The sequence below is a fragment of the Cordyceps fumosorosea genome (assembly GCF_001636725.1).
Source record: "Cordyceps fumosorosea ARSEF 2679 chromosome Unknown scaffold_4, whole genome shotgun sequence".
In the NCBI taxonomy this organism is placed as follows: Eukaryota; Fungi; Ascomycota; class Sordariomycetes; order Hypocreales; family Cordycipitaceae; genus Cordyceps; species Cordyceps fumosorosea.
This window is the reverse complement of record NW_017387304.1, coordinates 174,004-196,575: the sequence shown is the minus strand read 5'-3', so window position 1 is coordinate 196,575 and position 22,572 is coordinate 174,004. Positions and strand designations below refer to the sequence as shown.

General features: G+C 55.1%; 5 protein-coding genes across 5 annotated transcripts; 3 read left to right on the top strand and 2 right to left on the bottom strand.

Annotated features, from left to right (window-relative positions):
* Positions 1-2,150: 2,150 nt before the first annotated feature.
* On the top strand, positions 2,151-3,920 carry ISF_02256 (hypothetical protein; the record flags this gene model as incomplete). Its single annotated transcript, XM_018845862.1, has 2 exons — positions 2,151-2,250; positions 2,332-3,920. The coding sequence occupies 2 exons, from the start codon at positions 2,151-2,153 to the stop codon at positions 3,918-3,920; spliced, it is 1,689 nt and encodes a 562-aa protein (XP_018706569.1).
* A 2,626-nt stretch (positions 3,921-6,546) lies between these two features.
* ISF_02255 (acetyltransferase) lies at positions 6,547-7,162 on the top strand (the record flags this gene model as incomplete). The annotated part of the gene is made up of 2 exons (XM_018845861.1): positions 6,547-6,777; positions 6,839-7,162. The coding sequence occupies 2 exons, from the start codon at positions 6,547-6,549 to the stop codon at positions 7,160-7,162; spliced, it is 555 nt and encodes a 184-aa protein (XP_018706568.1).
* Positions 7,163-7,349: 187 nt separating this feature from the next.
* On the bottom strand, positions 7,350-7,814 carry ISF_02254 (Extracellular membrane protein, CFEM domain protein; the record flags this gene model as incomplete). Its single annotated transcript, XM_018845860.1, has 2 exons — positions 7,350-7,444; positions 7,535-7,814. 2 exons carry the CDS (start codon positions 7,812-7,814, stop codon positions 7,350-7,352), a joined length of 375 nt encoding a protein of 124 aa, XP_018706567.1.
* An 8,275-nt stretch (positions 7,815-16,089) lies between these two features.
* On the bottom strand, positions 16,090-17,851 carry ISF_02253 (maltose permease MAL31; the record flags this gene model as incomplete). Its single annotated transcript, XM_018845859.1, has 3 exons — positions 16,090-16,701; positions 16,767-17,572; positions 17,671-17,851. 3 exons carry the CDS (start codon positions 17,849-17,851, stop codon positions 16,090-16,092), a joined length of 1,599 nt encoding a protein of 532 aa, XP_018706566.1.
* A 779-nt stretch (positions 17,852-18,630) lies between these two features.
* ISF_02252 (Glycoside hydrolase, family 36) lies at positions 18,631-21,011 on the top strand (the record flags this gene model as incomplete). Its single annotated transcript, XM_018845858.1, has 3 exons — positions 18,631-18,679; positions 18,769-19,387; positions 19,454-21,011. The coding sequence occupies 3 exons, from the start codon at positions 18,631-18,633 to the stop codon at positions 21,009-21,011; spliced, it is 2,226 nt and encodes a 741-aa protein (XP_018706565.1).
* Positions 21,012-22,572: the final 1,561 nt, after the last annotated feature.

The following is a 22,572-nucleotide window of genomic DNA, read 5'->3' as shown; positions in this document are numbered from 1 at the left end:
ACAAGACGACGCATGGCTCTTTTTTGGGGGGAGGAGAGGAATGGGATGCGTCTCGCTGCTTATTCCTGGGGGGCCACGCATGGCTGAAGCGCTGACCCCATGATGATGCACAGATTTTTTTTTTCTTGCTTACCGCCGTGTGGGTGAAATCTCCATATTGATGCGTGGCACGGCACCGGTGGCACACACTCGCGTTGCTTGATCTTTGACGAACGGAATTATTTATAGGGACAAGCTTGAGCAAGCATGGAGGCTTTGGTCAGGCGCAGGCCAGCTGGGCCAATCCCAGAAGCCGAAAGCGGCAACCTGTGACTTACCCTGCGTACCAGTGATAATGATTCGGGCTTCTTCATTCTTCCTTTGTTGTTGGACCGGAAGGAACTTTTGAATAAGGAACAAGCTGATAATTATTGGTAATAATTGTTGATCCTGGTGATCCTGGTGTAGACCGTTTCCCCAGAAAGAAGGTCAGCTGGGGGCCGATTCATAGCCTCGTCTTTTGACCCCCAGCCTGGATGGAAGGCACGTAACATCAATTCGTTCAGATGCTCCGCCCGCCAATGGGCGCGTCCCGAATTAGGAGCCAGCCGAAAGCAGTGTGGTGTGCAGCGGACCAGGCCGTGCCTCTCTCTATTACGGTGCTACCAGTTTTCTCTGGCCAGCGTCGAAAACTGTGGGTTTCTATCCAGCGAACGTCTGAGCAACGATGGCCTGGAACGGCATCTATTTCTTGGTAGAACCCCATCGCGAGGCTCCGGCAGAAGGAGGAATTGATTCTTTGTTTGCTGACTTGATTGAACCTATTCTTGACGGCATCAAGCTGTAGGATTTGGGTGGTTGCGCTTTCGTTGCCGGGCGCGTCTGAACACCTTGGTCATTTGGCGCGCCCGTCTCGCGAAGACAACGTAACGAAATAGAAAACGGTAGCGCCGCAACCGTTTCGAGGTAGAAGAGTCTGATGGCCCCGTGACGAGGGCAGGCGGCGAGGCGATGAGTTGGCTGGCCCTGGTTGCGGCCCTGCGGCGACAGTCTGCCGTTTTGCCAGCGGGGGCAAAAGGGGGCCTCGGCCACAGGCGCCGACTGAAGGAGGGAAAACGGCGGGCAACGGAATGCTCATGAGCCGCCAGCCAGCGCCAGACCAGCTCGGAAAGCCATGTGATGGGGTGGTGATGGGCCACGGTAACAATGCCACGCAGGGCCAGCAGGCAGGGCAGGGCTGGCCTGTGAGCCGAGTTGGCCTCTGGTTCCTTACTGCTGGGACTTGGAAATGGTTTGAATTTGGTGAGGGCCTAAAAGAGTTTAGAAGGTTTAAAATGCGTTAGTCCCAAGTGGGTAGGATACTTTGTCCCAAAACAGCAGCATTGCCCAGAACAAACTAGCGCGTGTCCTTCAACCAATTCAATGACCGCGCCCGGCTGCTCCCCGGACCACCCAAATTGCCCTCCCTTGTGCCCCCCCAGCACCCCAGTGGTGGCCACCCAGAAAAATGCCCAAAAGTACCCGCTTGGAGCGTCCTGGCAGGGGGGTGTTACGGGGGGGTGCTTTGGGCATACCCCCACACCACAGGCCTTGACCACACCCACAGCGGCGGTCCCGTAAAGAGAGAGTGACTGGGGGGTGGGTGCTTGGGTACTGGCCTACCCCCGGTTCTTGCCCGTGCTGCTGGGTGCCCGTCCCGCCGGTCTTCTGAATAAGAGGGACGCAGCACCCCCAATGCTTCACCGGTCATCTTGCCTTTCTTACGCCAATGTCAACTTCATAAATACATCGCTTCCCCAGACTCGAATCTAAGCGTTGTTCCTACAAACTCTACCACCCATCGACTCCACGATATAGCACGCTTCTACTACACCACGCTTACCGCCTCGCACACCTCACCCACACATCCATACACACAGGCACGAACCAGCAATTCCGCAACCAAACGGACCTCCTCTTCATCTGTGCAGATCGCCACGCTCCAACAAACTCCTAGCATCGACTCAAGGAACATCACAACAAGCATTCGAATGCTCATCGTTTTGGGTGACGACTTGAACAGAACCGTCTGATTCAAACCCGCCAGCGACTTCCCGCTCGGCACCTTCGACGCCACACACTCACCTACACCACATCACTCAGGCATATTGAGCATCACGACAAACACGACAATGCCGCATAGATTAGACGCACCCGTCTTGACAGTGGATGCCAACGTTATCCATAAGGTTGACACCGCCAATCCAGCTAACCTGTTTGGCATGTGGACTGGTAAGTAGCACCTCGCTTGTTTGCGCGAATCTGCGCGTTGTTTCCCCTCGCACGATGGGCTGACCACGAACTACCCTTCAGTCTTCTCCCGCTGTGCCGACTCTCTCGAACAAGGACGCAGATTAGAAAACCTCAGCTGGAGAATCTGGCAGAGGGAGCAGCTCGTCGAGAACGAGAGGCGACTTGAAGCCTCCGCCTCCTCTACCACCTCCATCACCTCCAACACAAACACCTCCCCTGTGGCCACCAGCTGGCGCCCGCAAGACCTTCCACAGCTTTCCGGCAGCGTTGACTCGCTCGTCGACGACGACGCTACCGAGTTTGTTTCCGAGTCTGCCCCTCTCGAGATCCTTCGCCCCAGGATACACCGCCTGGACTCGACTACCAGCAGTCGCAGCAGACGCGACCGCCACCTCAGCTCCGACGACTTCAAGCAGCTGTTCGTCTCTATTGTGAACGACACTGCTCCCCTCTCCGCACCCACAGCAACCTGCCCTCTTACCACCGTCAAGAAGGAGACAGCTCCTATCGTCCCAGCCCCGACCCCAGCTGAGCCCAACACCATCAACATGTCTACCGAACTCGCACCAGCTGCTACCAACCGTGTTCCCCCTCCTTCTCAAGTTCCCGTCCGCGATTCGTTCCCCCAGCCTTCACATGCTGGCTCCGCCGAGGCTGCTATCCCTGAGCCCGAGGCGGCTCCCGCTCACCAGCCCGTTGCCCAGAAGAAGGCGCCCGCTAAGTTTGCTCTTGGCGGTTCCTGTTCTTCTAGCGAGCATGGCACGAGCGTGGATATGTCCAAGTCTGGCCTGATGCCTCCTCCCACCAAGGCCATGTTCCAGATTGGTGGCTCCTCCGAGTCTGCCTCCTCCGAGTCTGCCTCCTCCAAGAGCGACATCCAACCCACCAAAGTCGTCATTCCCCAGAAGATGAAGCAGATCATGACCTCCACCCGCCGTAGCTCTCAGCTCGAATCCGAGAGCGCAATCGACTCTGATACCGAGGATGAATACGTTGACGAGAGTGCCATCGAGGACGACGACTCTTCTGAATGGGAGGATTCCATGGAGGACAGCGGCAAATCGAGCGTCGACGACAAGTTTTTCCAGCGTGTCGAGTCCAAGGCCAACCTGGTTTCCCGTCCATCTCTCATCACTCTGATGCTTGCACAGAACGAGCGCCAGAAGAATCTCGGCAACCAGGCCTCTCAATCTGCCTCGGCCATCATGCGCAGGCGCGTCGGACCCAGCGCTCCTACCCTAGGAGCCTCCCCCAACGACTCGGACGAAGGCCCGCTGATGATGAAGGGCATGCGACCTTCCAACCTCAAGCCTATCATTGAGGTGCCCCGGTCGAGCGCCCAGCCCATCGTGGCGCCTACCAACTACGTTCATGCCCAAGCTGCTCTGTCGCCGCGAACCACTCGCCGGAACATGCTTGCTACTGAGCTCACCGAGTCCCTCCGTCGCCATCTTCTCTGGGAGCGCCAGCAGAAGACGTCGACCGCCAACGCTGTCCTTAAGCGCCGACATACCTCGCACGATGTCGCCAACCTGAAGCAGTACCCAGAGAAGCCTTGCTTGAAGCAAAGCGAAGATGCCAACGCGAGCAGCTGGAACCAATATTTCAACAAGGACACCTTCGACGGCTACCACTCCAAGGGGTGGTAGATTATCGACCATACACTATACACCATACACCTATAATTACACGACCGAAATAGCATCAAGCTGCTATGTCAACACAACAAAGCGATCATCAGAGCGCGATTTGATGGCGCTCTATTTCTTATCACACATTTTTGGCACTTTGCGTGGCGTTGCTATTGTTTTTCATTTCCAGATACCAAGGATTCTTGTTTTCTTTAGCCTCTACGGAGGCTTTGGGCATTCATGTTCGGCCTGTGTTTTCAACCGCCATTTACGTTCCCATGGTGGGTTTGTACTCTAGCGCAGCGCGATTGGGGTTTGCGCACAAAAAGCAAAGGGAAGAATTACTGTATATTCAAGGGCAACCTTGAGACGAAGGTCCTCGGGAGGAAGCATAATGGGAAAAGAAGCGGAAGAAAAGATGCAATCGCCTGGTAGAGGAAGAGGCGAAAAAGAATCGGGATGTGAACGATGTGGCTTGTGGCCCCCAAAAAAAGGGCATGCATTGCATTGCGAAGGAGGAAGCAAAAACACTCCCAAAGTTTCCAGGACCGAAAAGGACAGCCTCAAGCGTACAAAAACATAATAAAATCTGATATGACTATAATTTGATTGTTCTCTATCATGGTATTGTGAATGTGGTAATTGAATGGGAGGTACGTACATGTGAACGACTCACTCAGTGGAAGCTTAAGCTTGGTTGATGGGGCGGGGCGGCGGCACTTTTTCATTGGGTGGCGCCGGCCGCGTGAGCCCAAGCCCAGGAGTATTTTGCCTAGGGAGAGTTTTAGTAAAGTTGAATGGTAGGAAGCGGCAAATGGAAATGATGGGTGTGGCTCGTGCTTTGCGGGGTTGTTTACGAGGAAGCGAGTACACAGTTGACGTTAACTCACTAGTTGACTCACCTACAGTAGTAAAGGTGATGGATGAAGGCTTGACATTGTATTGTCTACTTTTTTTACTGGGCCGCGCCGAGCACGCCGAGGCTACATACTGTGGTGCTGGGCAGAAGCATATCCTCACATGTACATACACTGCGCTTGTGGCTATTGCCCTTTTTTATTTTTTTATTTTTTTTTGCCCACGACGGTTTATTCTGGCTATTTACATCGTGGGTGGGTGTGTGTGTGTGTGATGTACGTCATGAGGTAAGGTGAAGTTGAGGCGACACATCAACAGCCGCGCCTCACCCGGTGTCACATTTATCGATGTGCTTTATTAGTTTTAGTATTCTGGGGGATGCATGGAAGAGAGAGAAGAAACGCGGGTCCAACTCACGCCTGGATTGGCCTGGCAGTTGTTCAAACGTGGCTCATCACAAGTCCACCCGTTTCCAGATTGGTGCACCGACGAAGAAAAGGCAGGCAGGGGTGTCGTGCGAGATCACCCGCCGGGGATGATCGGTAACCAGTTCGGGACGACGGCCCTTTCGTCACAAAGCGCAGAAATAGTAGAATCCCTCTTTCAAACGGAATCAAAACTGGTTACGGCTATAGCACAACACATGTGCGCCCCCTTTGTCCACATGTTCTGGCGGCGCCTGCGACGCGCCGAGGTGTTGACGAGCCGGCGCGCGAACTGTCACGTCAAGAAAGGTCATGCGCTGCCCCGGACTGAAACTTTGCGGGGGAGGTAGGTCAAACGGTCGGCGGATCGGGGTGACTTTTGGCGCGCGCACGGTCGTTGGAGGATACGTACTTGCCATGTGTCGGCGACGATCTGCACATGTTACGATTCAGCAATTCCGAGAATACATGAATTATTTTATTTTATTTCTTTTACAAAGAAACAGTAGTGACATTAGAGTATGTTGTAACTCTCCGCATCAGGTATCATATCGCAAAGGCCGTCCCCGACATGCTGCCAAGAACGACAGCATTGGTACCTGAAAGTCTCGAGGCATCTTGGTACTGCCACGGTACCTATAGCCAGTTGGGGGCAGTGTGGTAAGTTCAAGGGGGCTGCGGATAGTAACGAAGGCCAGAATCGACCGAGATCAAAGGACCCCGTCTCGTGTTGGTGCCTTGCCGCTGGCTCGACGCGGCGAGACGCCCCGTGCAGCATAGAGACTTGCTGGGCGCGTTCTAGATGAGATTAAAACTCAAAATGGGAGCTACGAAGAAATTGCAGAATGGAAGCGAGATTGAGAAGAAGAAAATGAATAAAAAAGAGTAAAATAAAATAAGAGGAATTAATATGCCTTGAGAGGTGAGGATCATATTGTGTGCTTAAGCTATAGATTATCTGCCCATGCTGTAAGTGAGGCCGAGGCACCGCATCGCCAACTTGAGAACTATGTGGTGTAAAAGATGGCCATGTTCAATGAATGACGCTATAGCTAATTCCCCTCCTCCTGACTCATTTTGGCAGCCTCGCGCAGCCTCGATGGCCTGTCAGGCTGGCTGGCGGCTCTGCTACTACTGACTCACCAATCCTCGGGACCTGCCTGTTACGGCCAACGGGCGTTAGAGGGTTGGCTACGAACAACAGCTTACCTCAATGACTTGCACAGCTTGAGAATGCATTGAAGCGCCAAAGGGGCTATTGACCGCGAAGCCAGTTTCCGCATAAATATACTGGCCCCCCCATCACCGCCACCTTCACATACATTCATCTTTCGTCATCTTGCAAACCCCACACATACATCATGGCATCGCCGTTCGCCCGCGAGGGCATCGAGATCAAGACGCCGCGCGTGCTCATCCGCACCGGCAGCCCCACCGACGACGCCGAGGCCTACGCGCTGTACCTGCGGAACCCGGCCAACTTCCCTCCCGGCAGCGGCGCCGCCGAGCCGGCGATGACGACCGAGGCCGCCGCCGCGCGGCTCGCCAAGTTCGCGCGGTGGACCGCCGAGGGCGCGCACGGATGGGTGCTGGTACAACTGCTTCGAGACGGTCGACGCGGCCGCCTTCCTGGCCGGGCGCGCGGGCGAAGAGGAGGGCGAGACGGCAATGGCGGACTTGGGCGTCATGCTGGACCACCGGTTCTGGGGCCGGGGATACGGGCTGGAGGTGCTGATCGGGCTGGTGGAGTGGGCGCGGCGGGAGGTCGGCGCGGGCGTGTTCAGAACGGAGACGGAGCCGGGCAACGAGCTGTGGCGGGCGCTGATGGCGCGCGCGGGCCTGGGCGGGAGGGAAGGTAGGGCGAGGGCGAGCTACGACGAGGACAAGGAGGTGCTGCAGTGGAGATGGGACGTGGCGGCGTGGGAGGAGGCGAGGAGGAGCATCGAGGCTGAGGGCAGGTGGATTGAGATTGAGTAGGTTCAGTCGTCACCGTTGGAATACGACGCGGTGATGGGAACATGGACGTCCAGAATACACGAATTTGATCATAATTCATTACCTTCATTTCCTATCACCTATGTGACAATATCGATTGTCCATTAAGCCAGCCGGGCCTGCTGTTGAAGCGAAATAAAACCAAGAAACCAAAAGAAGAAAATAACAGTCAAGACTGCAGGACCGACGCGTTGGATGGTCTGCTCTCACCCGTCTTAAATTCGGCCACCTTTTTGCAATACTTGTTCATTTTGGGAACAGTTGCTAAGAAACCAGTCAGCCAAAGTGTTTATCCTCAAACGGAATTTCTTATGTGTGTTCTTTCAAAAAAGTTGTGCAGGTGAGCAGACTTACATAGGACCTTTCCTGGGCCTTTGAAGCGGCACTTGACGAAGATGCAGGTCCCGGCCTTTCTCCTGATCTTCTTGAGGTGCTCCGGCTCGCACCAGCACGATCCGTCGTCGAGGTCGCAGATGCCCAGCTTCTTGACGGCGTTGTCGAAGCACTTGTGCGAGCACTTGGGCAGGATGGTGTGGCGGTGCGGCTCAACCTTGGCGGCGACGGGGGCCTGCACCTGGGCGGCGACGGACCAGATGCCGCAGGCGGCGACGAGGGCGAGCGCGGAGAGCTTCATTCTGGGAGGAAGGTGTGGTTGGAAAGAAGGAATGCTTTTGGAGAATGGTTTCTGGATGCACGGGGAGGTTTTTAATGGCTTGGTTAGGGCAGCCTAAGGGAAAGTTTGTAGGGCAGAATAACTTGATTGAGTAGCTGTAGCGAGACGAATTGTGAAGCTTTCAACTAGATATCTCGACCTTTCTGCATTTGCTACTTATGAGGGCACGATTCCTCGATTGAGTAGCTGTAGCGAGACGAACGATGAAGCTTTCAACTAGATATCCCCTCCTTGTGAGTTTGCTACTTAGTAAGTCACTTTACCTTGATCAAGCAGCTGTAGCGAGACTAATGGTGAAGTATTCAGCTAGATATCTCGACCTGTGTGAGGTTACTCCTTATTAGGTAGGGCGTGGGCGGTGCTCACTTACTTGGGGGCGCGGTGATGAGACTGAGTCTTCATCCCAGGAATAAAGAGCGAGGCAACACTTATAATTCTGTTGAACTTTTTTATCTTATTTTATCGTATTGCCTTTTATCGTTTCGATGAAGAATATCTGTAAACTCGACACATTTCATTCTCTCGGAATCTATTCCCGTGTGAGCTCCGGCTGGTACCTCTTCCGCAGACCAATACGCTAGCGTGTCGCGCTCCCACCAGCGACCAATAGATTCCGCTCGATTCCGCTCGATTCCCCGGTCCAGTGCTACATCTCACCAGTTTCCCGCAATCTTGATTGGTTCTGGGCTCGCCGGGTTGCAGGCCGCTCGAGGTCATCCAGCCTATGAGAATGGAAACATTTCAACAAGGGAAGACCATGGAAAAAAACAGGATCGGTCATGAGGTCTCTTCCCTTTCCGTCATCCTGCTGCGGGGATCAACAGGAGAGGCATTATTATTCTCAGGACCCAGCGGCGGCCGCGCCCCCTCCCTCCCTTGCTGAAGGTTTGGTATTTGTTACCAAAATGGAATTTGGACAAAAATGGACGTGCTCACGAGACGTTGTTTTGCTGAGTTGTCAAAAGAGGAGAGAAGAGGGGGGCTGGTCACCCCACCAGCGCGATTTGGGACTTGAAGCTTGACGAATGCTACGTTGAAGAAAAAAGAAAGAGAGAGGGAAAATAAAACAATAATAAGAACCAGTAATAATAAATTTAATATTTCTTTAAAAAAATTTAACATGCGGGGACAGGGTTCCTTTTTCACTGGGCGTTGGTGTAGAATCGGACCTGTTCGTCATTATGAGGAAATTCTGGGCAAGGCAGGTCCAGGATCTGATCGGCCATTAACAAACGCCCTGCAAGACTTATGATTTGGGGTTGTAATTCTTCTTCATGTCTTTCATTCGGGTGCAACAAAAGACAATCTCCTCTTTCCCCACGGCGGCGGCGGCGTTGATGGCATGTTTGGCATGGCCCCAGGAGACACACGATTCATTGGCCCCGGAGCGGTGAAAAGATGAATGCTGCCCTCGCATGAAATCTGAAATCTCGTCTTGTGGTGCTTGTGCGACAAAAGGCGCGTCCGAGGGTTCAGAGGGTTTCTTTGACAAGTTCACCGACTTTGCGGGCTGAAGAGACGATGCATAACACGGACGACTCCATTATGCTGCATGTCATGCAACTGGTCACTTGGCGAAGAGTAAAAATAAAGATGAAATTTAAATATTAAATATTAAATGTTGAAAATTTCTAATAAAAAAGAATTATTCAATTGTTCTTTGTCTCTTTAGATGACCAGATTTTTCCATTTGGGAAGGGAATTACATCACCTTGATCAGGGTGTGACGGGCATTCCCTGTGAGGCGAGTCCTGATGACTAGGAAGATCAATCCTGCGACAACAAGGACGGCAACCGTCAGTTGATGCTCTTAAACAGGATCAACAACCTCCAAATCGAGACGCAGTGGACGGAACCGAGAAAAGGGAGAAAAACAATGGCAGAGTCCTCGGCCTACATCGGGGGAAAGTGTCACCTGCAAAGTCGCTTCCGTGTCAATTGATGCAACCGTGGGGGAGCTACTAAAAAAGCTGGGGGTGGAGGGGGTGGGAAAAAAAAGAAAAGAAAAAAATAAAAATAATACTTGAATGAATTATTTTGAATTCAAATGATTAGAATAAATCATAAAACTACCTGGAATTATACTAGCACTCGGCCCATGCTTGACATTACCACAACTCAACCGAGGACGCGGAATAGAGCGAAGGTGGTGTGTACACAATATATAGACGACGTCATAGGAGGGAGCCAGACCTGTGACCACTGACTTGCCAACACCGTCTCTGCCAGTTTGCCCGAAAAGGGTTTTGCCTCGATTGCCTGTTTTAGTACCTTGTCCGATAACTCTCGATTAATTCCTGTCCCTAGCTATATTATCCTCGCTTCACTTCCCCGCCCTCCCTCTTTCGTTCTTGGCCACAACGCGGGCCCCCGCGGGCGCGCCGCCAGAAGTCAGCGGCGTGGCGACAGACAAGACGGACATCTAGATGGCCCGTCTTCTGCGGGCTCAGAGGGTATGACGCCTGGGGGTTTCAGGGATATGTTTTTTTTTTCCCGCGGGGGCAGGGGGATTGGCAATTGATTGTCTCTTTGCCCTTCCTTGTAAGGGACGGGCGGACAGGCGGAGCGCGGCGGACAGCAGCCCCCCCCCCCCCCGGGTGCCGAAACGTGGCGCGCGGCGGCTGACGTTTTCCTGGCTGACGGACAAGAGCCCTACGTCAAACATTGCATTACTTGAGATGGCTCCGTAGGACAAGCTGTTGCGTGAATGAACATATCTAGAACATATCTTACGTACAAGACTTGGTCGCCGAGAGCAAACATGCCAGCACCGCGCTCAGCTCGCCCGCAGCCTGGCCGTCTCCGGCAGCACCCCTGCGCGCGGGATTCCGCGACATGACCAGACTCCCGCGCATGCTGCGGTGCCTTCTTTTTGGTGCCTGTAATTTTTTTTAGTCCTCGTGCATATCGGCCGCATCCCGCCTGCCAACTTGGGGGCCGGAATGAGGCACGGATTCTGACGCAGCGCTCTGTTCCGTCAACCAGCCAAGACTTGATGTGGTGTTGGCATGACTTAATAGCGCCTGTGTTGGCGGCCATGTCCTCTTCGGTGAATATCATTTATTTATACATGTTATCATTTATTTATACATGTTATCATTTATTTATACATGTCAACTATTTTGACGTTGAATGCCATTTTTACATCACGTTAAATTAGAATGACATGACTTTTGGTCGATGAGGATCGCCGTCGTCCGGGGATTGTCAAGTCAGAATCCTTGTCTGTGCGGACCGCGACAAGTGAGGCGTGAGCACGTATTGGCGGGCCGCATCGCGCCGCCCCTGGGTTTTGCTTGTATTTCAAACACCGCCATGTCATTCGTCTAATACTCACAAGACCGGGACCTTTTTCGTCAAAGAATTGAAGAGATTTTTTTCCCTTTCTTTACAAACAGGCGGTGACGGGAGCGGTCAGGTGAGCGATGACAACAACGCATTCCAACTGTCAGTATTACGAACACTTACCGGTACTCCTTACTTGCCGTTTGCAATTTCAAACTCTCATTATGCTACTATTTAGTAACAGCAATACCAAAAGTCCCCAAACGCCGCCGTCGTTAGGACACGAATCATGGGCAACGCGCATGACTGCCAAAAAAGGTCCCTGACCAAGGACGGAAATTGGTGGTGGCGCTGCGCAAGGCCTGAAACGGAAGGTCGCTGGAATGGTCACTCGGGCACCTACCCCGGGAAAATTCCTTCTAGAAGAAGAGCTGCAGGGACCCGTGGGGCGCCGAGGACAAGCAACAGAGGGTTGTCACTGTAAGTGTCCGCGACGTCTTCCCCCCCTCCCCCCATCACATCATGCAACTTGTGGCGTTGCAACCCCCAACAGAACAAGCCTTGGTGGGAGGCGGGCGACGGCGGTGCCAAGTGAAAGCTTAGCCCCGACGAAAGCAAAGCCGCTGTTGCATACGTAACAAGAGGTGGCAGGTAACGTTTTCATGCGAACCGCCTTGCGAGGGGACTGATGCGCGCGGTTACCTCCACGCCCGTCAAGACGCTCAGGCAAACCCCAAGCATCCTAGTATAACTCGCAAAAGCTTCCCCCTCTCATTTCACAACCAGCCAGCCACCGCGTTGCGTGGGCATAGTTGGCGACGTATGGCGTCGACTCGACGGGCGTATTCGTACATCCACCGAGCTACAAGCAACCGGCTATCGCCTCGGCCATTTTGCCGGCCAGTCTGCGTCTCCTAATCTTCCATGATTAGGTAGCGGGAAGAAGAAGATACTAGTTCAGCCCCCTCTTCCCTTTCACGTGCCGTCATCGGTCATGCTCGGGTAACTATTCCGTTGTAGTTTATAGCCTTGGTAGTTAAGACTGGCGGAGATGACGGTGTCATTCGCGCGCCCGCACGAACCAGTAAGCCGGGGAACAAGTCCATGGGCCATGGAACTCGCACAACGTGGCGTTTGTATGTATGTATTTACAGACTTGATCGTTTGCTTCTTTCGGCCGGGCTGGGGGAAGTTTGCGCGCGGATAAGTCAGGATACAACAGCAGTGGCTGGCTAGTTATATATCATAAGTCCTGTGGCGTGTGGCGTTGTAGGACGGCCGCTCATGCAAGCTGATTCAAACTGGTCCGCGCCGCGCCCGCGCCCGTGACATGGACGGGGAAAAAAAAAGAAGGAGCGGGAACTGTCGGGCTCGAAGTCGCGCAGCGACGAGAATGGGAAAGGCTGTCAGATCAGCGAAACCAATGCATGCACCCCGGAAAAGCAGCCACGAGGGCGGCGGACCGGGCATATTCGAGGTGAACCATCCGTCGGTCCGACGTGCCTCGCTTTAGAAATGGACGGATGCTTTTGGTGATGGGAAGAAAAGCTTGGGCCTGTTTCAGGGCCATTTCTATGCTTTACTACTTAATTAGTTGACTAGTATTGACTGCGCTGTGAGTTGCTGTCAGGCTTGACAGGTTTAATAAAAATAAGAGCGGATGTGCGCGGTTCTCGAGCGGCCCGGGCGATGAGTTATCGCTATCCGGGTTGCATGGTTACTTGTAATTAATTGGCTAGCGCACGGGGTTTGAGATGGGGTAGATGGAGTTGGAAAATAGACAAAAATAAAACAAAATAAAGACTCCCCAACAATTTAATGATGATAATACTCGGCTTCAATTCTATTTCATCCCAGCAAGCCATGGGATTGGTTAGTGCGGGCGTTGGGAGACGGTAAAGGGCCCAGAACTCCGAGTTTCTCTTTGGTAACCAAATAACGACGGTGATAGAAGAAGGTCGCGAGACATCAAGACCTGCTAGGCTGGGGCAAGAAGGTCGGGGAAGTACGGATGGAGAAGAGAGTCTAACAAGGGTCTCGTTGGATGGACCGGGGAAGATTGGGGGTGGTGGTGGTAGTGGTGGGTTGTCAAGTGTCACGTTGTGCGTGTTTGTGTTGGGCCAACCGTGAGCACTTGTTGTTGACAGTTTCTTAGCAGTACGGAGTAGTCTACGGGGGACGGAGTATTTGGGAGCGCGGAGGAGGATAGATGGACCCTTGAAGCTGCATCTCGGTAGGGTGTCTTGTGTGTTGGTGGGATTTTGGAACCGACGGCCGGTTGGTTGAAGAGCGATTTGACTGAAGGCAGCGAGCAGTTCCGAGGAAAGATAAAATAAAATAATAAAAAAAGAAAAGAAAAGAAAAGAAAAGAAAAGTGTGGGTCTGCCTTTTTTTATTATTATTTCTTTTTACTATTCATTTTCCTATTCTTCAATGCTACCCAAAAGCCATGGCGCTATTGGCCATTAATGGTCCCAAATCCCATCGCGCTAAGCCCGCCGGGGACACGGCCTGGTGACCGCGACCAGTTTTTTCTTTCTTGCCTCGGATTTCGCTGGGGAAGGGGGGGGGAGGGTTTCTAGCCTCTTTCTGGCGCACAGCGACCGAAAGAACAAAAAATAAGGGCCTCGGTCAAAAACTAAAACCAACTAGCCTCTGTGCCGAACTCGAGCGTGTTGCTCTTGGTACGTGACTCTTACCAGCGGCAATTGAAAACGGGTAAATGGCTTCTTGCTTTTGCCCTCGAGTCGCGATGTGGTTTCATGAGTCGCGGTTGGGTGGTGGCGATCTGAACGGTTCGCCCGACCGACGCTGCTCAGCGGAGGGAATAGGCGCGTGCCTGTGATTGAACCGCTTGGAGGGAAGAGGGGCGGTCGCTGGTGGATATGAATTTATCCATGCGGGAGAAGAGCGATGAGAAAAATCATTAGGTCATTCGTCGTCGTCGTCGTCGGTATGGCGGAGGGAAGGGCGGAGCCAGCACCGAGCGAGTTCTGGACAATAGAAAGCCTGGGACAATAGCGACTTGTTCAACTCTGACTACACCCACGCCACTCCCCCCCCTCCTCTCAGCCATTGTGGTATGTGGTTTTTGGCCTTCATCTTCTACTTCTCCATTGTTGATGGGAAAAGGGCGCCAACATCTCGATGTCGCTCCATTATCCTTTTGCCGCGTCGGTGTTACTTTGTAACTACAGCCTCGTCTAACTAGAACTTGGGCGGGGATGTGAACGCCATCGACAGATACCTGAGAGGGCGGCCAGGGCTGCGAAAGCTTGTTTTTCCTACCCTCATGCAGGTCGACGAGCAACTAATCGTAGTGTGCCTAATAGTAACGCCGAAGCCTTCTCCAGCCATCGTCCCAGGGCTGCCTGAGCCCAAGCCCTGCATGCGCAAGGCGGGCCACAGACGGACCGTTGGCTTTGCTTGCCCTGTCAGTTGCAGCCTTGGATCGCAAAGTCTATACCAATGCGGTTGCCCATGCTTCTCATAAAACGGTACCTATACCCTGTAGAATGAAAACTGCCGCAAGAATAATACGCGGCACTCGTTCAATGGGCAAACACCGCCACCGGGCCGTCGGGCACTGGGCCTGTCTGTAGACAGAGACTGGCCGCCTCAACGCTTTCGGCCCTCGGCGGGCTTGTTCTTCTTCTTCTTCTTCTTCTTCTTCTTCTTCTTCCCTTTCATTCCCTCTCTCTCTTCTTGGACCTTCTCATGTGACGCGCCACCTCCTCGTAGCTGCTGCCTGCAGGGCAAGTGCGGGGATGCCGAAGAAAAGAGCGCAAAAAGGGCTGGCTGGGGGCGGCGAGGCGCTGGGCTGGTCGCGGGGGTGGTGAACTCAAAATTTCGGTGCCAACGCGGAAGGATGCGGAAAACCGGTTCCCCAACCTCGATATGGTTCGTTGGCGTCGTGATCATATGCATAAAAAAGACGCAGGCGTTTTATACATACATTCGGCCAGAATAGTATTTTATTTTATTTGATATATTTTTAATTCTTCTCCTTTATTTTTTTTTTTTCGTTTATTTCTTCTCTCTGCTTGGTCCCTCAAATCTCCGTCGGTGACAGCTCCCTCCACCTTTTGGTCACGACCTGCAAGTCCAAGCCTCACTTCTCCACGGGGAACTCGGCTTGGCGGCTCCAGTCCCTCCCACAGCCATGACATATCCTCGGACCCTGGTTCGGAGAGGTCCCGGGGGAAAAAGTCGGAGAGGAGCCCAACGCTCTCTCGGGTGCCAAGTCTGTCAGTATGAGTAACATAGTCTTGCGCGGATCATGCCCGAGGTGGCGGAGGAAAGCATGCAACGAAAAAACAGAGCTGTAAAACGAAATAGAATTCACGTAACAGGACAAAGCAAAGCAAAGCTGGATTTATTTATGGGTCTAGATCGGGTTGCGTTACGCCTTCCAACGTTTGACAGCTCCCACAACGTATAAAGCCAGCCGCACGTTTGAAACGGTGAGCATTCTAGTCTTGGCACTGTCTTGGCGGCCTGTCAGGGTCGACCATCACTTGAGATGTAGCCAAGCCTTACCTCATTCAATAACTTTATTGTTACTGATTGGTTGGCGCACTAGCCGCTCAACTCAACAGGATACAGGACCCCGGACGTTGACTGCTTCTCTCAACTTGGGAGAGTGCTTCGGAACCAACCAGATTCTTGAATTCTCGCCGCAATCCAGACACAAACATGTAAAATATTTTGCAATTTTATTCAAAGTAATGAATAATGATCATGTCGATGATGGTGAGCCTCTCGTAGCGGCGACGAACGACCGTGATGACGTTAAACATGGAAAGCCACGGTACAGAAAATTCAGAGGGCACCGTCACCTGTACTTGCACGGAACATGTTGGTATACTCTGGGTGAATCTTAGAGCGCACTATCGCTGCCATCATGTATAACGTCCTCGACCTCCTATCCAAGCACATCATCTCTCAGCGCCTATGCAGTACCAGGCTCGCCCTCGCCGTCGTCGAGCCTCGTCGACGCAAACTTGCGCGTCGGCGTGCGCCTTGCAAACAGAATATCCAACTCCTCGTACGTCCTGCCTCTCGACTCCGGCAGCCTAAACCACGCCCACACCAGCACCGCCAACGCCGTCGCCCCCCAGACGAACCCCGTGTACCCCCTCAGGTCCAGCTCGCCCGGGTTCATAAAGTACGGCTGCAGCACCTGTGACACGATCGCCACCACGTAGTACGAGTTGCGCGCCAGGCAGATGGTCCGCTGCCGCAGCCGCGTCGACCCAATCTCCGCCGGGATCGCGAAGCCCAGCTGGCCGACGGAGAGCTGGAACACGAACGTCCAGACGAGGGTGAGCACGGCCTGCGCGTAGCCGACGCCCTGGTGAGACGAGCCCCAGACCTGGAGGAGGCCGATGGTGAGGAGGGTGGCGCACATGGCGGCCATGCCGGCGAGGTAGGTGGTGCGGCGCCCGAGGAAGGGCATGATGGCGAACCAGCTGACGAGCGTGCCGACGAGGGCCATGGCGGTGCCGCCGGTGTTGAGGTAGTAGGTCTGCGAGGTGTCGAGGCCGACCTGCTGGAAAAAGTACTGCGGGCAAAATGAGTCAGTTGGACTGGTACTATGTATGACTCGGCAACGGATGGCCAACTTACGGTGGAGTTGTACGCAAAGGAAGAGCCGGAGAGGACCTGCCCGGCAAACACGACGCACGCAATCTCCGTCCGGCGCAGCTCCGTCCCCCGGAAGCAGTCCAGGTAGCCGGTACCCGCGCTCAGCCTCGCCTCCGTGTCGTTGGTGTGCACAATCTCCGCCAGCGTCGTCTCCGGGCTCAGCCTCTCCGACACCGTCGACTTCCGCTGGAGCCTCGCCAGCACCTTGCGCGCCTCCTCACTCCTCCCCACGCGCACCAGGTGCCACGGCGACTCCGGCGCGAAGCACAGCACCGGCACCAGCAGCGCCGGCCACGCCCACTGCAGCGCGAACGGGATCCTGTACCCCCACTCGTCCGGCCTGCCCACCAGGCCCGCGAGCACGCCCGCGGCGATGAGCTGCCCGACGATGAAGCACATGTTGGTCCAGCTGGTGAGGTAGACGCGCAGGCGCAGGGGGAGCACCTCGGAGGCGTAGGCGGGCGCGCAGGCGACGAAGACGCCCCACGGCAGGCCGCAGAGCAGCTGCCCGGCGAGGAGCATGGAGATGGAGGAGGCGAAGAAGGTGACGAAGATGAGGGAGGAGAGGAGGAGGAGGGCGGCGAGGATGACGCGCTTCTGGCCGAAGCGGGAGACGAGGGCGCCGGTGGCGGCGACGCCGAGGAAGCAGCCGATCTGGGAGGCGTTGCCGAGACCGGCCTGCCAGGAGGCGGAGAGCTGGTGCCGGCCCTTATCGTCGACGAACTGGCCGTACTTTTTGGCGAACTCGGGGTACGCGTAAAAGTTGCCGATGAGGATGGTATCGTAGCCTGATAGGAAGCCAATTGTTAGTAAGGAGGTAAGGGAAGGGTGGAAGGGGGATCGGTGGGGGAAAGAAAAGAAGTTGACTTGCCTTCCATGATGACACACATGGAGACCATCAAGCACCAAAATATGGCCATGGGGTAGGCCTTGATGGCATCCTGGAGAGACAGCTCATGGGCCACTTGGGTCGCCGTCTTGGCCGCCGCCTTGACCTTGTCCGTCACCACGAGGTCGTCGACGTGCTCCGCCTGAATGGCACCGTCGTATTTCTTTTCCGCGTCCATGCTGATTCGATGTAGATGCAAGTCACTCTTGTTCAAAGCAGCTGATCCAGATAAAATCCACTGAAGCTCAACGGGCGAAACCGACGCTCTTTATACAAACACGCCCGAGGGGGAGAATCGGCGCGCGCCCACTTCTCGTTTACCCCAGATGAGGGTGGACTTGACCTCCGCATGCAGTAGTTCGAAAAACGAGTCGGAGGGTTTGTTGGGTGATGATGTGTGAGGAAGAGAGATTGTGTAAGTGTGACAACCTGGAATGGCCTCGTTCGTGTAGGCTGTGGCTAGCATCTCTCGGTCCGACTACAAACCAATGAATCAAGGGGAATCAATACCCGGACGGACTACTCCGTGAGCGAACCGGCATGGCGGTCTTCCAAGCGTCACTGTAGCGTCAGCCGAAGGGCCGCGATGCGGGGTCCGGGGAAATAGACAAGCTGGGGAATGGCGATGTCGTCTGCCCAAGTTGTCTAATAAAAGTGGTTGACCTCCGTAATCATCTCTGAGACCTGCGTTCAGCCGTGGCGGCGCCGGTGTGGGGGAACGCCTCTCCGGGGAATTAATCGGACAATCGCGTCTGGCCTGGACCGCTCCCGCGGGTTCAATTCAACTGCCGTTTTTCGCATTTTCCCAAAATATTCCCCGACATGATACTTTATGCTCTCAGAGGACGCTCAATTGCATATAAATCGGCACACACAAAGGTAGCTGGACGTAAAAGCCCGCAAACAGCGACTGGTGGCTTATGAACTATCGAACTGGCGTTCCAGTTCAACCCCAACATGCGAATCAACACCGAAGTGAGCCAAAAAGCAGCAATGAAGCCTGACCGTACGTACTCTACGTGGATTTCTAGGACGACCTCTGTCAGCTCCAAGTACACTGGCAGCAAGCCGCTAATATGCTTCCGTCTGCTCCAGCCATCGTCGTGGACGGGACGTCCTTTGCGCTCAACGGACGCAACCTTTCCTACCGATTTCACGTCGATGCCGCCACCGGCGACCTCGTCAGCGACCACTTCGGCGCCGCCGTTCCCGACACGCAGCTGCCTTCCGCTGCGCCCGTCGCGCGCCAGGGCGGCTGGTCGACCGCCGGCGGCGTGCGCCGCGAGTTCCCCGACCTGGGCCGGGGCGACTTCCGCACGCCTGCGTTTCGCGTGCGCGTCGGGGCCACCGGTGGTGGTGGCACGGTGACGGCGCTGCGGTACCACTCCCACGAGGTGATCCCGGGGAAGCCAGCGTTGGAGGGCCTGCCGTCGACGGTCGCGGCGGCCGGCGAGGCGGCGACGCTGGTGGTATGCCTGCAGGACGAGCGGAGCCGGATCGCGGCGGACCTGTCTTACACTGTGTTTCCGGAACTTGATATCATCGCTAGGAGCGTCAAGGTTACCAATCAGGGGACGCAGACGGTGACAGTTGAGAAGCTGACGAGCATCAGCGTGGATCTGCCACATCGCGACTATGACATGATTAGCCTCCGCGGGGAATGGACGAGAGAATGCAACAAGGCGCGTCGCGCCATCGACTACGGATCACAAGGGTAAGAAGAGCCGTCCGCACAACGCCCGCTTCCTCACCCCACTGACAACATTTCCCTCGACAACAGCTTCGGTAGCACCACCGGTTACTCATCCCACTTCCACAACCCCTTCCTCGCGCTCGCGCCGCCCACCACGACCGAGTCCCACGGCGAGGCCTGGGGCTTCGCCCTCGTCTATTCGGGCTCCTTCCGCGCCGAGGTCGAGAAGAACCCGCAGGGCCTGGTGCGTGCGCAGATCGGCCTGCACGACGCGCAGCTCTCCTGGCCGCTCGGCCCCGGCGAGACCCTCGTGGCGCCCGAGTGCGTGGCCGCGTACTCGGCCGCGGCCGGCGTGGGGGGCATGTCGCGCGCGCTGCACCGGCTGCACCGGCGACACCTCATGCGCGGACCGTGGCGGGACCGCCCGCGGCCGGTGCTGCTCAACGGCTGGGAGGGCGTGTACTTTGACTTTGACGGCGAGGCCATCGTGGGCATGGCGGCGGCGGCGGCGGACCTCGGCGTGAAGCTCTTCGTCATGGACGACGGCTGGTTCGGGGTCAAGCACCCGCGGACGAGCGACGGCGCCGGTCTGGGCGACTGGACGCCGAACCCGGCGCGGTTCCCGGACGGCCTCAAGAGCGTCGTTGACAGGGCGACGACTCTGGCTGTCACAGGGTCTGATGAGAAGCTGAAATTTGGCATCTGGGTTGAGCCTGAAATGGTCAACCCCAGGTCCGAACTCTTCGAAAGCCATCCCGACTGGGTGCTCCAGGCTGACGGGTATCCGCGCACCGAGGCTCGCAACCAGTTGGTCCTCAACCTCGCGCTGCCCGCTGTGCAGGACTTCATAATCGATAGCATCACAACACTGCTGCGCAGTGCGCCCATATCGTACGTCAAGTGGGATAACAATCGCGGCATACACGAGACCGCCTCGCCGGCCGCCTTCCATGCCTACCTGCTCGGCCTGTACCGCGTACTCGACACGCTCACCACGAGCTTCCCCGACGTCCTCTGGGAAGGCTGCGCCTCGGGCGGCGGCCGCTTCGACGCCGGCATGCTGCCGTACTTTCCGCAGTCGTGGGCGTCGGACAACACGGACCCCGTCGACCGCGTCGCCATCCAGTTCGGCACGACCGTCGCGTACCCGGCGGCCGCCATGGGCGCGCACGTCGCCAAGGTGCCTAACGAGACGACTCGGCGCGTAACGTCGCTGGCGTTTCGCACGCACGTCGCCATGATGGGTGGCTCCTTCGGCTTTGAGCTGGACCCGCGTGACAGCAGCGGCGACATCACCCCGGCGGAGCGGCTGCAGATCCCCGGGCTGATCAAGTTGGCGGAGAAGATCAATCCGCTAGTGATCAACGGCGACATGTGGAAGCTAGATCTTCCGGGAGAGTCGAACCACCCCGCGGCGTTGTTCCTGGCAGGGGATGGGTCCCAGGGCGTGTTGTTCGCGTTTCAAATGCTGGGCCGGACGGTGCACAGCCAGCCAACGCTGCGTTTTCAGGGGCTAGCCGGTGATGCGAAATATCGGTTGGATGGAGAAAAGGAGTACTCGGGTGCGGCTTTAATGAATGGTGGGCTGCAGTTTGCATTCGCTGGCGACTACGATAGTCGGGTTGTGCTCATCGAGCGGCTGTAAAGCAAAACTAGGTATTCGAAGAGACAAACACACACACTGTTAGCATCAGCTGTAATTCAAATACATAATGATTATTATTAGTCCCGAGTCGCACCAATTTTTGGTAAAGATTTGTAGAGTTTTGAAGGTTCTGACGTAGGGCCAGTGTTGAGTTATGTCACCGCGCGACGGCCGCGAAGATGACTTCATATATGGCAGGACGGGTGGTAGAAGGGCAACAGATTGGGGGCCAGTCGAGTTCTTGGGCTGCAGTGTGGTTCTTGGGGCAACTTATCAGGGAGGCTGCTGGATTGGAAGCTGGGAAGGTCAAACATAACGAAACTATCTCAGCGGCGTACTTATTATCAGCGTTATTGCCATCACCGCCATCATTCCCATCAGTAACACCATTAAAGCAACTGTTAGATAATTTGGGTCTTATATGTCGGGACAGGACGGTGCAAAGCTTTCGTAGGGGTATACCTTTAAATGTTGGCTATACGGCTCATGTGTGGCACAGATTCAAGAGACATGGCATAGCCCAAGACGCACCAGCACTAGTCAAAGGGAGCGGGATCTTTTCAGGAACAAGCCAAGCATTTCGGCCGAAAGCGTACAATATCCACACTGTTTACACTGCAGGTACGTTACCTGTCAGCTTCCATTTTTGGCAGATTGACATCTGACTGGGGCAAAATGGCCGAGATGGGCTACCCGATGCCGAGGCGGATAGTCTCCTGAGCCTATCTGGTGGAGAGGGGGGCCGAGATGAAAGATGCTGGCGCTCGTATAATTGCGAGCCTGCTTTTAGTCTATATTACATGGGTTCTTATGGTTCGACTCGGCTCAGTGATGGGGAACTTCATATCATAAACGCCGTCGGCCAATCCGGGTGATTGGCGTGCAGCGAGCGTCGAGGAGAGCAGGGAATATGATACGCAGATGAACGCTCGCTCGTGAGCCTCGGTGACGCGCAGGGTGGATCGGGAAAATTTGAGCTCGTCGGAAGAGTATCCAAAACGATCTGTTGGCATGAACTAGTGTTCTATTTTTCGTCGGCAAGCCCCCGTCAACGCTCGGATGTGGCGACATCGTGGTCCACCTAGTCGGCAGCCCGCAGGAGACGGACTTTGAGGCTAATTGCGACGATGGTGAGTAGGAGATATCTTGAAAAGCTTGTAATGCGCATATCTCCACTGGAGGCGTCTGCAGTTGATGAAACTGCGGGTTTGAAAGGCTATGCACGAACCCCCTAATGCATAGAGCACATATGTATTGCTGATTTATTGTCGCATGTGTGGGTTGGTCGGTGCGGATCGAGGCAGCCCGATAAACGAGGAAATAACGGCGGCATGTGAAAGCTCCAAACGCAGAGCCTTACGAACAGCAGCGAGTGCGTCGGCCGAGCAATGATGGATGGAGTATCTTTGGCTTGCTGATTTGGTGCAGAAACTGTCTGCAAGGGTTCTTGAGAGAAGGGTAAGGGGACTTTCACCTTGGAGGTCATATGACGGGCTGGGTGCTGCATCTTGGCCTGATCTCGGTCAACGGCGCGGAGGTTGCCGGGACGAATGAGAGTCTT